This window comes from Typopeltis vanoorti, chromosome 20, assembly GCF_054136105.1.
Source record: "Typopeltis vanoorti isolate ZY-2024b chromosome 20, IOZ_Tvanoo_1.0, whole genome shotgun sequence".
NCBI classification, from domain to species: domain Eukaryota; kingdom Metazoa; phylum Arthropoda; class Arachnida; order Uropygi; family Thelyphonidae; genus Typopeltis; species Typopeltis vanoorti.
The window spans coordinates 100,256,243-100,269,204 of NC_143568.1; the positions used below are offsets into that span (position 1 = coordinate 100,256,243).

Consider the following 12,962-nt stretch of genomic DNA (forward strand, 5'->3'; position numbering starts at 1 on the left):
TATTTCCCTACTGAGTGTTCCTGGTAAGATTTATGCAAGTATACTTGAGAAACAATTGAGAGGGTTTCTGGAAGGGAAGCTTGGTGATGATCAAGCTGAAATCAGGCCAAATAGAGGCTTTCAGGATCTGATTTTCACTTTACAACAAATAGTTGATTGTGGGAATATAACAAAGATCTGTATTTAAGTTTTGTAGACCTGCAAAAAGCATATGACAAGGTGATAAGAGAAAAGCTATTCAAAACATTACAGGTATATGGTGTCAATGGGGCATTATATCAAGTAATACTTATTATTTATTTATTATTACTTGACACCTCCAGGGAGTCCAAGGACTCATCGAGGAAGGGCACCTACTCTACAATTCTGTCCCCCACCGCTCAATCCACCAACTACAACAACGGCATCTACTGCTAACCACTACTATTTTCACAGACAATCACAAACATCCATGCCCACGGTGGGATTCGAATCCACAGCCTTTTGGCTGGAGAGCGGACGTGCTAACCACTCGGCCAACCATGACAGCAGATAAAAAAAAGCAACTTATAACTCAAATAAAGACTTAGTCTTTATTTGAGTTGTAAGTCAGCAGTTAGAAGTGAAGGAAGTACACGAAGATGGTTTTATGTTAAATCTGGTGGCAGACAAGAATGTACATTATCCCCTCTGTTATTCATTATCTATATGGATCACATTATGAAGGAAAGTGGTATTAAACCTGATATTAAAATTGGAAATGCTAATCTCAACTCTTTGCTTTATGTGGACGATGCTATACTTCTAAATAAATCCACTACAAGTCTGCAAGATTCCCTAACTAAATTGAATAACTGTTATAATAGATACGGTATGAAGATCAGTAATAACAAGACAAAGACAATAAAAAAAAAAGGTAGAAGCATTGAAAATATTAACTGCATTGTGAATGGAGAACCTGTGGAACAAGTAAAACATTTCAGCTACTAAGCACGATTTTTAGTGAAGATGGTAAATTAAATATGGAAATAGACAACAGAATCAACAGAGCTGGTATGGTAGGAAGTCAATTGAATAAATTTATATGTAATAAGAGAGAAATTAGTCAAATTTCTCTCTTATATCTATAACTTAAATTAGCTGTATACAAGACAGTGTTCGACTCAATTTTAACTTATTGATCTGACAGCTGGGTTAGAAAATAAACACTTGACCAAAGACTAGAGACCACAAATATGAGAGTCCTGAAAGATTAGGGGCACGAATAGATGGCAGTATCATATTAAAAACGAGGATTTAAGAAAGAACTGGACATTGTTAGCATCCAGGAATGTGTTAGCAGAGATAATCTCAGGTGGTATGGTCATGTAAACAGAATGGGAGAGGAAAGATTAGCAAAACAAATGTTCTCTGCCTGGTTTGCAGGAAAAAGACCAAGAGGAAGACCAAGATATAGGTGTACTGATATAGTAAAAAATTACGTTTTTAATATGATACTTGACCAAAGACTAGAGACCAAGAAAAAGTGCCTTAGAAGACAGAAATATAAGATTCGATGATGTTGGAGTCTTGACAGATTGATTTGTAGATAGGAAGTTAGCGATGATGTAAGTTTTTCATATAGTACTATCATAATATTCTGTACACTCCCTTGAGAGTACATATCAGAAATTTGATGATGATTTAGGTGGTAGATGATCACTGCCTGATATGAGACTACCACCAGACAGCTTAGTGGAGACCTTATGTGGATTGAAATAAGTTTTATTTTTGGCTTTCAAAGCAGGGTTCCTAGATTGTCCACCATTAAAAATTAAAGATGCCAATAAATTATATTCTTGGTTTAATTCTTTATCCAAGTGTAAGCAAACAATGTTTACATGTGAGAGGCTAATGATTTCAACATCAATTGCCTTAGTAAGGGCCACTACCCAGACTGGTTTCAACTTTTATTGAGGTATACTCTACAAAAACAAAATCACTAAATCTCACTGTAAGGATCACTAGTAAACCCATCACTTCTGACCCGAATCACTCCAGAGCAGGAATCTCAGTTGCTCCACTCAGTGACAGGCAGGGCCCCACCACCTGGTAGAGCCTCTCTACTCCTCAGCAAGCAAACCCATATGGAAGCCAGACCCAAACCCAAGGTTGAAGTAATGTAGAAATCATATATTTATCTATATATAAGTAGTCAAAAAGTGTCACACTTATTATCAAAATACTCTAGATTACATATAGATGTTGAAAGTTTTTTCACTTGATTATACTATAAATTAAAGATGCCAAGAAATAATATTCTTGGTTTAATCCTTTATCCAAGTGCAAGCAAAAAAAATTTCCATGTGAAGTAACATCACAACTGAACTAGTTGTATATAGAGGCTAATGACTTCACATTAATTGCCTTAGTATTCCATAATGCAATGCACATATCCTTACGGACATGTATAACAGATACTAATGGTTCTTTGTATTTTTAAACCTTTTTTGCATTTACCTTTTTTTTTGTACTATGCAAGCCTTGAGAAAGCTAGTCAGTTACCAGCGAAACCGGTAGGCAATTTGTAAGAACACAAGTACGTTATAAATATATGGTCTATGTAACAATAAGTCTTTATTTTGTAACACTTTATGATCAAAAACATGTACAATTTAAATGGACATGTATAATGTTATGCATTATGGGAAAGGCCATAGCCAGAAGAGATACCAAGATTGAAGTAATGCAGAAGTCATATATTATCTATTTCTTGGATAATGTAAAAAAAAAAAAAAAAAATCAGCTAACGCCTTTTTGTTCCCGTATATATACGGGAGTAGGCGAGGCCATTTAGCCCTATCTAACTTTTGGAGACTGAGTGGGCAGTTCAATCTCCACTGGTACCCAATCAGAGACAGATGGCCCAAGGCTATCACTAATTAAGCGGTACGCAGTGAAGAGAGACGGCTCAAATGTGCCGCCATCTCGTGGTCTCTAACCCTAACACAATATATTTAATGTCTGAAATAATGTGGGTTCTGCGGTCGATTTTCTTGAGTTTACAGGACGAAAAACCCGAGTTTCCGGGAGGAAAAACCTGCTTGCCCGTGCCAGAGATCGACTAACTCGGGAACCGGTCGAAAAAAGGCTTAGAAAAATTTCCTCTAGTCGCCGACTAGACTCGAAACCAAGACTTCCTTCGTGCGGCCTAGCGCGGTGGTGTGCAAACGCCACATCCACTGAGCTACACAGGCTAATGTATATGTTTATATATGCTAATGTATATGCTTGGATAATGTATATGTTTATAAATATATAATATATATAAAATATATTTCTTAAAATTTCTTGGCATCTTTAATTTATAGTATAACCAAGTGAAAAAACTTTCAACATCTAAACCAGAGTATTTTGATAATAAGTGGAACACCTTTTGAGTACTTTCTGCATTACTTCAAACTTGTATCTTGGTCTGGCTCCCACTGATGACATTTAATAATGTTCATGTATCGGTTTGCTTGCATCCTGAGGAGTAGCAAGGCTCTGCTCAGTGATGGGTATTTGCATGTCACCAAGTGGAGCAACTGAGTTTCCTGTTCTGGAGTGATTCGGGTCAGAAGTGATGAGTTTACTAGAGATCTTTTAGGGCCATTCAGTGAGATTTTAGGGTGATCTCGTAGGTCAGAATTTTTGGAGAGTTATCCCCCCACACTTTAACAATACCTCAATAAAGGTAGAAATTGGTCTAAGTAGTGGCCCTTCCCATAATGCATTGCAATGTAAACATCTGAAAGAGTGTGTAATTGCATTATGGGATACTAAGGCAAGTGATGTGAAGTCATTAGCCTCTATATAGGCCAGTCGTGAAGATACTTCACTGCAAACGTTGTTTACTTACACACTTGGATCAAAGATTAAACAAGAATATAAGTTCTTGGAATCTTTAATTTATAGTATAACCAAGTGAAAAAAAAACTTTCAACAAGTTTACAACCTTTCATGGGTGGAATTCACAAAAAAAAGGTATCAGTATTGGAAACTGATTTAGATTCACCCAAGGTTCCAGTTCATTGCAAAGATGTTCTACTGGGTTGAAACAGGGACTCTGAGCAGACAGTCAAGTTTTACTATATAGTTTTTTTCAAACAATGTTGTAATAGCAGATGCAGTATAACACCATGATGCATTTTCAACCTAAAGGTTTCAAGACTTAATCAAAGACAATAATAAAATGCAAAGGTATAGGTTTGATACTCAGGCAGATTTCTAGTCATTTAGATGTGCAATATCTTGCCAACTGATAGAAGAAAGCCCATATTTTATCTCTCAATCATTTTTGGAATCCTTAAAATTTCAAAAGCAAACATGTTTACTTATGTAGCTGTAAAATAACAATGGATATTTATTATCCTTTTATTTAACAGTTTCTTATGACAACTTGAAATATTTTAGACTTTTTAGACTCTTTTCTTTAATAATAAGGCACTGTGTTTTTAAAAAAGTTAGATATGTATTAAGGTCTCACTCTCTCCATATTTTTTGTGTGTGTGTGTGTGAGAGAGAGAGAGAGAGAGATGGCTTAGTTTACAATTGTCTCTCTACCTCTTAATACATTAAGAGCACATGGTCCATTGTGATCAATCATTTCTTTGAAGAGCACATATGATTTTATCAAATTTCTGCATTGATTCTAATGTGTTATGCAAATTTGCTTACCTAGCTGACATCTCAGAAAATCAAAATATACATTATTAGGCTATGTAAGAGAGTGGGGTAGATGAGTGGTGAAAAGGACCAATGTTTGAGGCAAGCAACATGTTATCAATGTGTAATTAGGCATGAAAGTTGATATCATGCCACATTTGACATCAACGTTTTTTTCTAAACTGAAATATAAACCTTTCTTCTAATTTCTTTCCTTATGTTTAAATAGTTCACAACAGGTTTCTGAAAATTTACATTTCTATTATATTTCTTCCAAATTATGGAAATTTCAAAAGCAAGCCTCCACTGTCTCATCCCTTCAGATGGCACTACACTTCTTGCCCTCCCTTTTCATCAGCTGATTCTTTTTAAAGCATATATATATATATATATAGAGAGAGAGAGAGAGAGAGAGAATAATAGAAAGGTCATTTAAAAAATTATAATTATGTGAAATTCACTTACTTTCTTCAGCGGCTGGTATGGAATGAACTGCCACCAGTGCAGTCGATACACATAGCATGGATAGCCTGTTAGTTCATCAGCTTCAACATGCAACGTATAAGACAAAACAAATTGTCCATCTTTGGTGAAACCAAGAAACACATGCCTAAAAGATACATATATTTTATATATTAAATATTAAAAAGCCCAATTCTGTCTTTTTTTTTATTTTATTTTTTTATACACTGATACACCTACTGCTCTCTCCAAAAATGCAGGCTTATCATTATTAGTCAAGAAGTTTTGTCTGGCACATGCAATGATACAACTGCAAGTTTTGGTTTCATAAAAAAAATAAAGAAATAAACATGAATGTTGAAATATAAAAATCATGACATGGTTTTTAATTCTCTGTTTCTCCTCTTTAGGTTAGTTCCTTTTTTTGACATTTTCTTAACTTTCTTTTGAAATATTTTAGCATACAATAGGAAGTGCTCCTTTAAAAAGTCAAAGGCATCAATCTACTTTAACTTGTGCAGAAATCTCACAAGTTCATCTAGTGGTTTTCAAAAGAAGACTTCCTATTGCAGTGATTCCCAAAGTGGTACTCGTAACCCACAGGGATAAGTGAAAGGTCTTTTTAGGGGGTATGAGGCAATTTTTTTTTTTTTTACTTTTATATTTTTGTCACCATACTGTTGCAGATAAGTGCAGGTCTATTCTATAAGTAATTTTTCGATAACTAAAAAAAAAAAATTTTAAAGCAAATTTTTAAACAATACGTGTCTCTTAGCATGTATCAAATGACCTTGGTTAGGGCTGCTTCCAATTGATAGCACAAGCTCTTCCAAGTGCATGGTTCGAACTGTTTGCATTAAAAGTTTAAATTCAAATAGTTCAAACAATGTGGTTAGAACTCGCCACTAAATTTCATTCATTTCATTAAATGTTTTTATTACTGAAAACTTAACTTTCATAATTTTTGTCTTTATTGTATGTATAACTAAACATTTATTTAATAATTTTTAAAAAATTGTTACATTTTTTTAAAATTATTTAAAAAATAAATACTATGATTATTCATATTTGAATGCAATATAAATTTATATTTATAAATATTTAGTGTTCAAACCAATTGTAACTTTTGATCTGAGAAGTGGGTTAGAAATAGAACACTTGATCAAAGATTGGAGATCGCGGAATGAGAGTTCCAAGAAAGATTAGGGGAAATGACCAGATAATATCACTAGATAAAATCCTATTAAAAATGAGGATATCAGGAAGGGAGAGGCAACATTAGTAAAAGAAGTGTTTCTTGCCAGGATGGCAGGAAAAAGATCCAGAGGAAGACCAAGGTCTAGGTTCACTGACAGAGTAAAAAGACTTTAGTTACTTATTTCAGTCTTCTAAGAAGACCTTAAAAGAATGAAATATAAGATCCAACAATATTGACAATCGCAACAAGTAACAGACTGATTTGGAGGAAAATTGTTGATAGGAAGTTAGTAATGATGTAAATTATTCATTTAATACTATCATAAATATTCTGCACCCCCATATTCAATGAGAAAATAGAGCATGTATATATGTGTGTATAATAGGTTATGTTTACAGTAGCAAATATATTCGTTATATTTCATTTCAAAATATATATAAAATATATAAAACCACTTTTATATATTATACTGTTTTCTGTGGTTATGTTTTGTAGGTTTGTTGTTTATATCTTGTGTAATTATTTTATTTATTAATTATTATTTATAATTATTCGGACAAAATGCGGAAAACTGTTATAATAGGAGGTGTTACAAAATTTATGTCTTGCAAAGTGGGCGGTGGCCCGAAAAAGTTTGTGAACATATGTACTACATGAAACGTTTGCGATATTACTAACTTCCTATCAACAATTTTCCTGTAGATTAGTCCATTATCTGTCAGGATGACAATTTCTAAGGAATTGGTACTACATCAGCCCACTTAGATCTTGGTTCCTTTCATCTTCCTGCCACATACAACTCTTTTTGCTAATCCTTTCGCTTACATTCTTTAAGCGATACAACTTGAGATTAGCTCTGCTCTCTCTCTCTCACTCCCCCCCACCCCTGACATTTCTGAATGAAAATAATATCAAGTTCCTTCCTGATATCCTCATTTTAAATATGATTCTGCCATTGATGGCATCTGTTCACTTCAGGAATCTTTCTCAAGACTCTCATACCTGTATTCTCCAGCCTTGGATCAATTTCTAACCCAAATGTTAGATCCACAAGTTAAAACTGATTTGAACACTATCTTTCATACTACTAGTTTAGGATAATGACTAATTTCTCTCTTATTTCATATAAATTTATTCACCACAATACCAACTTTCTTTATTCTATTATCTATTTCTATATTTGTTTGGTAATGTTGATAAAATCTACCTGTTAACAAAATCGGTAATATTAAACTGAGCTCTTTGTAGAGGATGTTATCCTCCTATATAAAATAATTAAAAGTCCTCAGGACTTAAACAGATCCATAGGCTTACTTGCTTTAATTAAATTACACGTAGTTTGTATAACATCCTGATGAGATGTCTTGAAGAATAACAATGTCATTAATATTGTGTAGTTTTGTTTTGTTTTGTTTGCCTTGCGTATTTTAGTGCGTCTAATTTTGGTGTGTTATAACGTTTAATTTGACAAAACACGTTACAGATAAATATGGCACCTGTGCGTAGGAAAATGGCGGCCAGTAATGAAGGTTCGCCATCGTTATCAAAGAACGGTAGCATAAAAGAAATGAGTCAGTGTACTAGCTGTGAAATGTACGCTTTGCGGAGTGCGGTCGGAGTGTGGTTAGATGATGATAAAGGATTGAATGTGTGTAGAAATTGTAGGGAGAATGCAGAATTGAAGTGTATTTCGGATCGTGAGTGTGATATTTTTGTCAACCTTCAGAATGAAGTAAATAGGGATATGACAAGAAACGGCAAGGTTGTACATGAAAATTGTGAGAGTGTGAATGTAGAAAGTGTGAATGATAGTATAAATGGTTTCTCAGAGAACAAAAAAGATGAGATAGATGCATTGAGTGAGATGGCGTTGTTGAATAGTGCGATAGAAAGAGCAAAACAGCAGCTAGAGTGCATGAACAAAAGTAGACTGAATGAACCAACCAATAATAAAAGGTATGACAGGAAAAATAGACGTATGAATGTGAACATGAACAAAATGAAGGATAGAGTGCTGTATGGAGACTCGTTAGTACGAGGTGTGTTAGTAGAGGATTTGACAAAATCGTACCAGCCTGGTGCGACCATAAAGGACGTAACTGTGTCTATTAGAGAGCAAAAGGAAAGGGTGAAAGAAATGATTGTTGTGGCAGGTACGAATGATTTGAAAGGAGATAAAATGGAAATGATAGAAGACCTGAATGAATTGTTTGAGGTAGCAAAAGAAAAGAGTGAGAGAGTTAGAATGATTAGTCTTTTGCCACGGTATGACAGTGAAATGTTTAAAAGGAGGGCTATAATTGCAAATGACGTTATGCGTGGGTTATGTATGACGAGTGGTGTGGAATTTGTGGATGTGTGGAGTGAGTTTGATGGGCGAAAGGATCTATATAAGATGGATGGCTTGCATTTGAATGGTTACGGTGTAAGAAGACTTGAGAAAGTGTTGCTGAATGTAGTGGATGTGCAAATTCAGGGAAACTAGATTTGTTAGGGGGGGGGGTAGAGATACAGTCCTTATGGAGGCAGTGAATGTAAGAATGAATATAATATGCCAGAGCAAATAAGGACAACAAATCAGAGTGGGATAGTTAATATAAGGCATCAAGGTAGGGTTGGGGCTAATGGGGGTCTTAAATTCATGTACACTAATACTAGGAGTATTAGGAACAAGAAGGAAGAGTTTTTGGCCATGGTTGGCACTTCCAGACCACAGGTTATAGGTATTAGTGAAACATGGCTGACTGTAGATGATATAACTAGTGGGATTGAATGTGATGGGTATAGTGTGTTCAGGAATGACAGAGAGAATAAAATGGGGGGAGGAGTATTGTTGATGATAGCTGATGAGCTCCAGCCAAGGAGAATAGAAGTTGAATTGCAGGATAGAGAAAAGAGCACATTTGAGGCCATTTGGTGTGAGATTGTGGCTAGCAGAACTAAATATACAATTGGGTGCTGCTATAGACCAGGTGATGGAAAAGATGGTGGTGACAGTATGCACAAGCAAATAGAAGAAATGGGTGGAAGGAGGGTGATTATTATGGGAGATTTCAACTATGGTCGCATTGATTGGAGTGAGGAGAGGACACACGGGAGGAAGGAACTGGATTTTATGCGGTTATTAAGGGATAACTATCTGCGACAGCATGTAATGGAAAATACTAGGGGTCAGAGAGTGCTTGACCTAGTAATTACATCTGAGGATTTGGCTGTAACAAATATGACCACATTGCCACCAATCGGTGAGAGTGATCATAGGTCTTAACTTGGGAGGTGGCTAAAGGTGTAGAATTTTCAATTAAGACAGGGTACATGTGGAATTATCGGGCGGGAAAGTATGACAAGCTTAGGAGTTTGATTGGTTCAGTGCCATGGCATGTACAACTGCAAGGACTAGAAGTTGATAGTGCATGGGAGGTAGTTAAGAAGTGCTTGCATGAAGCAATGGCTGACTGTATACCTAGAGTCCGAATAATAAATCAAGTAGGGGTTAAATGGATGAATAACACCATTAAGCTTGAGTTGCAAAAAAAGAAACAACTATGGAAGGAATTTAAGGAGAAGGGTGACCGGCAGGCACATGAACGGTATAGAGCGCAGGCCAGAAGGGTGACGAGTGTGGTAAGAAAAGCAAAAAAGGATTACGAAAGAACATTGGCCATGCAGGCTAAAGAGAATCCTAAACAGTTTTTTAGATATGTAGCAAGTAAAAGGAAAAATGTACATGGCAGATTGATTTTAAAGAATGCCGATGGTAGGGAGGTAACTGAATCAGTTGAGATAGTTGAGTTACTGAGTGAGCACTTTGCAAAAGTATATCATCCAGGTGGTGACATTGCAGAAACGAATAAACCAGTAGATTATACGGGAATTGTGGTTAATGAAGTGGAGGTGAGTAGTCTATTGCATAACCTCAATGTCAATACATCTGTGGGATTGGATGGTATACCAGCTGGTGTTGTACGAGAAGCAGCTAAAGAATTGTCAGTACCCTTGACCATTTTGTTTAATTTGAGTCTCGGGTCTGGGTTAGTCCCGAGCGGGTGGAAAGAGGGGAAAATAGTTCCACTGCATAAAGGTGGTTCCAAGACTGCTGTTGTAAATTACCGACCGATTAGCATATCAGGAATCATTGTCAAGGTCTTAGAGAAAATAGTCAAGAGGAAAATACAAGATTGGATAGAAGAAAATGGGATACTGTATCGGGGATAGCATGGTTTTGTGAAGGGTAGGTCATGCCTCAGTAACTTGCTCACGTATTATAACACAGTGACGGCTGAACTGGATAAGGGTAATGGGTTTACGGTGATTCTACTAGACCTTGCCAAGGCCTTTGGCAGGATTCCACATGGAATTCTAATCAGTAAATTGCAGCATATGGGAATGGACATAGGGTTGGTGAGATGGATAGGAGGGTGGTTGACGGAGAAATATCAGAGAGTGGTTGACGGAGAAATATCAGAGAGTGGTTTACTCGGGAGTAGAGTCCACAAGACGGCCTGTGACTAGTGGTGTGCCACAAGGATCTGTTCTTGGACCACTGCTGTTTAATTTGTTCATAAATGATATAGGAAATGATCTGAGAGGAACAGTTCATTTGTTTGTGGATGATGCGAAGTTGGGTAGGGCAATAGTGAATGCAGATGACGTCAAAATTTTGCAGGATGATTTGGATAGATTGGAGGTCTGGGCTAAGGAGAATGGATGTCAGTTTAATGTGGCAAAATGTAAGGTTATGCATTTTGGGGTGAAAAGATTGGCGGCAGTTTACTGCATTGGTGGAACCCTGCTCCAGGAAATTGATGAGGCACGAGATTTAGGAGTGTTGGTGGATAAGGAATTGAAATTTAGGGGACACATTGCAAAAGTGACCAAAACAGCTCATCAAATCACTTGGCTGCTGAAGAATACGTTGACAAGCAGAGACAAGCAGGTTATTGTTCCTCTCTATCGAGCCTTGATAAGACCCCATCTAGACTACTGTGCTCAGATTTGGTCACCTAGGTTTCTTCTTGATGGGGAGGAGGTGGAGAGGATCCAGAGGCGAGTGACCAAGATGATAGCAGGTCTGTGGAATGAACCGTATGAGAACAGGTTGAGGATTTGTGGGTTGCAAAAATTGGTTGATAGGCGGAGGAGGGGAGATATGATTGAGACATTCAAATTACTGAAGGGTTTCTATAAAATTAATTCAGAAGATATTTTTGAGAACAGGGCTGGTTGTGGGAGGACTAGGGGACATCCATGGAAACTGGGCAAAAGTGTGGTTAGTAAAGGTGTTAGAGCTGGGTTCTTTACTTTTAGAGTGGTGAATGAGTGGAATGCGCTCCCTGAGTCTGTAGTGGATGCTGTGACAGTGAATGAGTTTAAGGCGAGGTATGATAGATACTGTATGAATGTCAAATAGTTGTGATGAATATGATTGGGGCCTCCCTCGATGAGTCTAATGACTCCCTGGAGTTGCCCGTAATAATAGTAATAGTAATAGTATTAGCATAGGCCAACAGGATGTTCCAACCATTCATTTCCATTCTCCTACATTCAGGTAGGTCGCTAATGACTTTTTCGAATGCTAGATACTGATGAGAAAGAGAGAGCATCTCCTTGGTGATGATCAGAGTTTATTTCAAAACCTAAAGAATATTCTTGTAGGAAACAAACATAAAAGATCTTCTCCAAGAATTATCTAAACAGTAAGATAAAGCTCCATGAAACAATGGATGACAAAAACCAAGGAAATGGCTGGAAAATGCATACAACCTAACAGACACAATCTTGCTAGGCCTATATTTTTGAAAATCTCTAAGCTTAACATTACAATTCAGATCTGAAATGTCCTTCGATAATTTGAACTTTCACTTAGAGAAGAAGATGATCTAAATTTTCATGATCTAAAAATGATGAAAATATAGATTCTTGTATCAAACGGTACTTTGCTAGGTTGATGTTTAACAAATACCACCATGAAAATCAAGAGATGTTCCTCTTTCAGTGAGAACGGATAGTAAGAAATGATTAAGATCTAAAATGAAAATAAATTACGTATAAAATATGACCTAATTCTTCTCAATTTAAACAAATTAAATCCATCGTATGTATAAGTCCTATTACTTTTTGTATCATGTATTATAGGGTTTAGATTATTGGGCTTAAGATATATTTCAATAATCCTTTGCACTTATCTTCCATCTTACCAGTTAAAACATTTCCCTCCCTAGAAATGTAGCAAAAGACTGAAGAGTTAAATTGTTTTGAATCATGGACAAAGCAACTAAGAGTACGAGGAATATTTATGTCTATTAATTATAGCACTCCCTGGAAGTTATACTATTTTGCCAGGCTGGCTGGATGTTTGGAATAATGGCCAAAACAGCTAAGGGTAATGATTTTCAGAACAGGTGTGGTGGTGGGAGAACTAGGGCCATCTGTGGAAAGTGAGTAAAAGTGTAGTTAGCAAGGGTGTCAGAACTAGGTTTTTTGCTTGGAGAATGGTGAATGATTGCAATAGGTTACTAGAGTCTAGTGTGGGTGCCATGACTGTGAGTGAGTTCAAAGCCTCCCTCAATGAGTCTAAGGACTCATTGGAGCTCTCCATAATAATAACATCCCCTCCCTCCTCCTATTCATGAGGCTT

At 36.4% G+C, this 12,962-nt stretch overlaps 1 protein-coding gene across 2 annotated transcripts in view; it reads right to left on the minus strand.

The window, feature by feature from the left end:
* Positions 1-12,962, minus strand: part of LOC150095712 (uncharacterized) — a 200,006-nt gene that overhangs the window by 144,134 nt on the left and 42,910 nt on the right. For both annotated transcript variants that reach the window (XM_090410298.1, XM_090410297.1), the window contains exon 3: positions 5,131-5,275. In XM_090410298.1, coding sequence (XP_090266424.1) covers positions 5,131-5,275 — 145 coding nt within the window. The remainder of the gene's footprint in view (positions 1-5,130; positions 5,276-12,962) is intronic.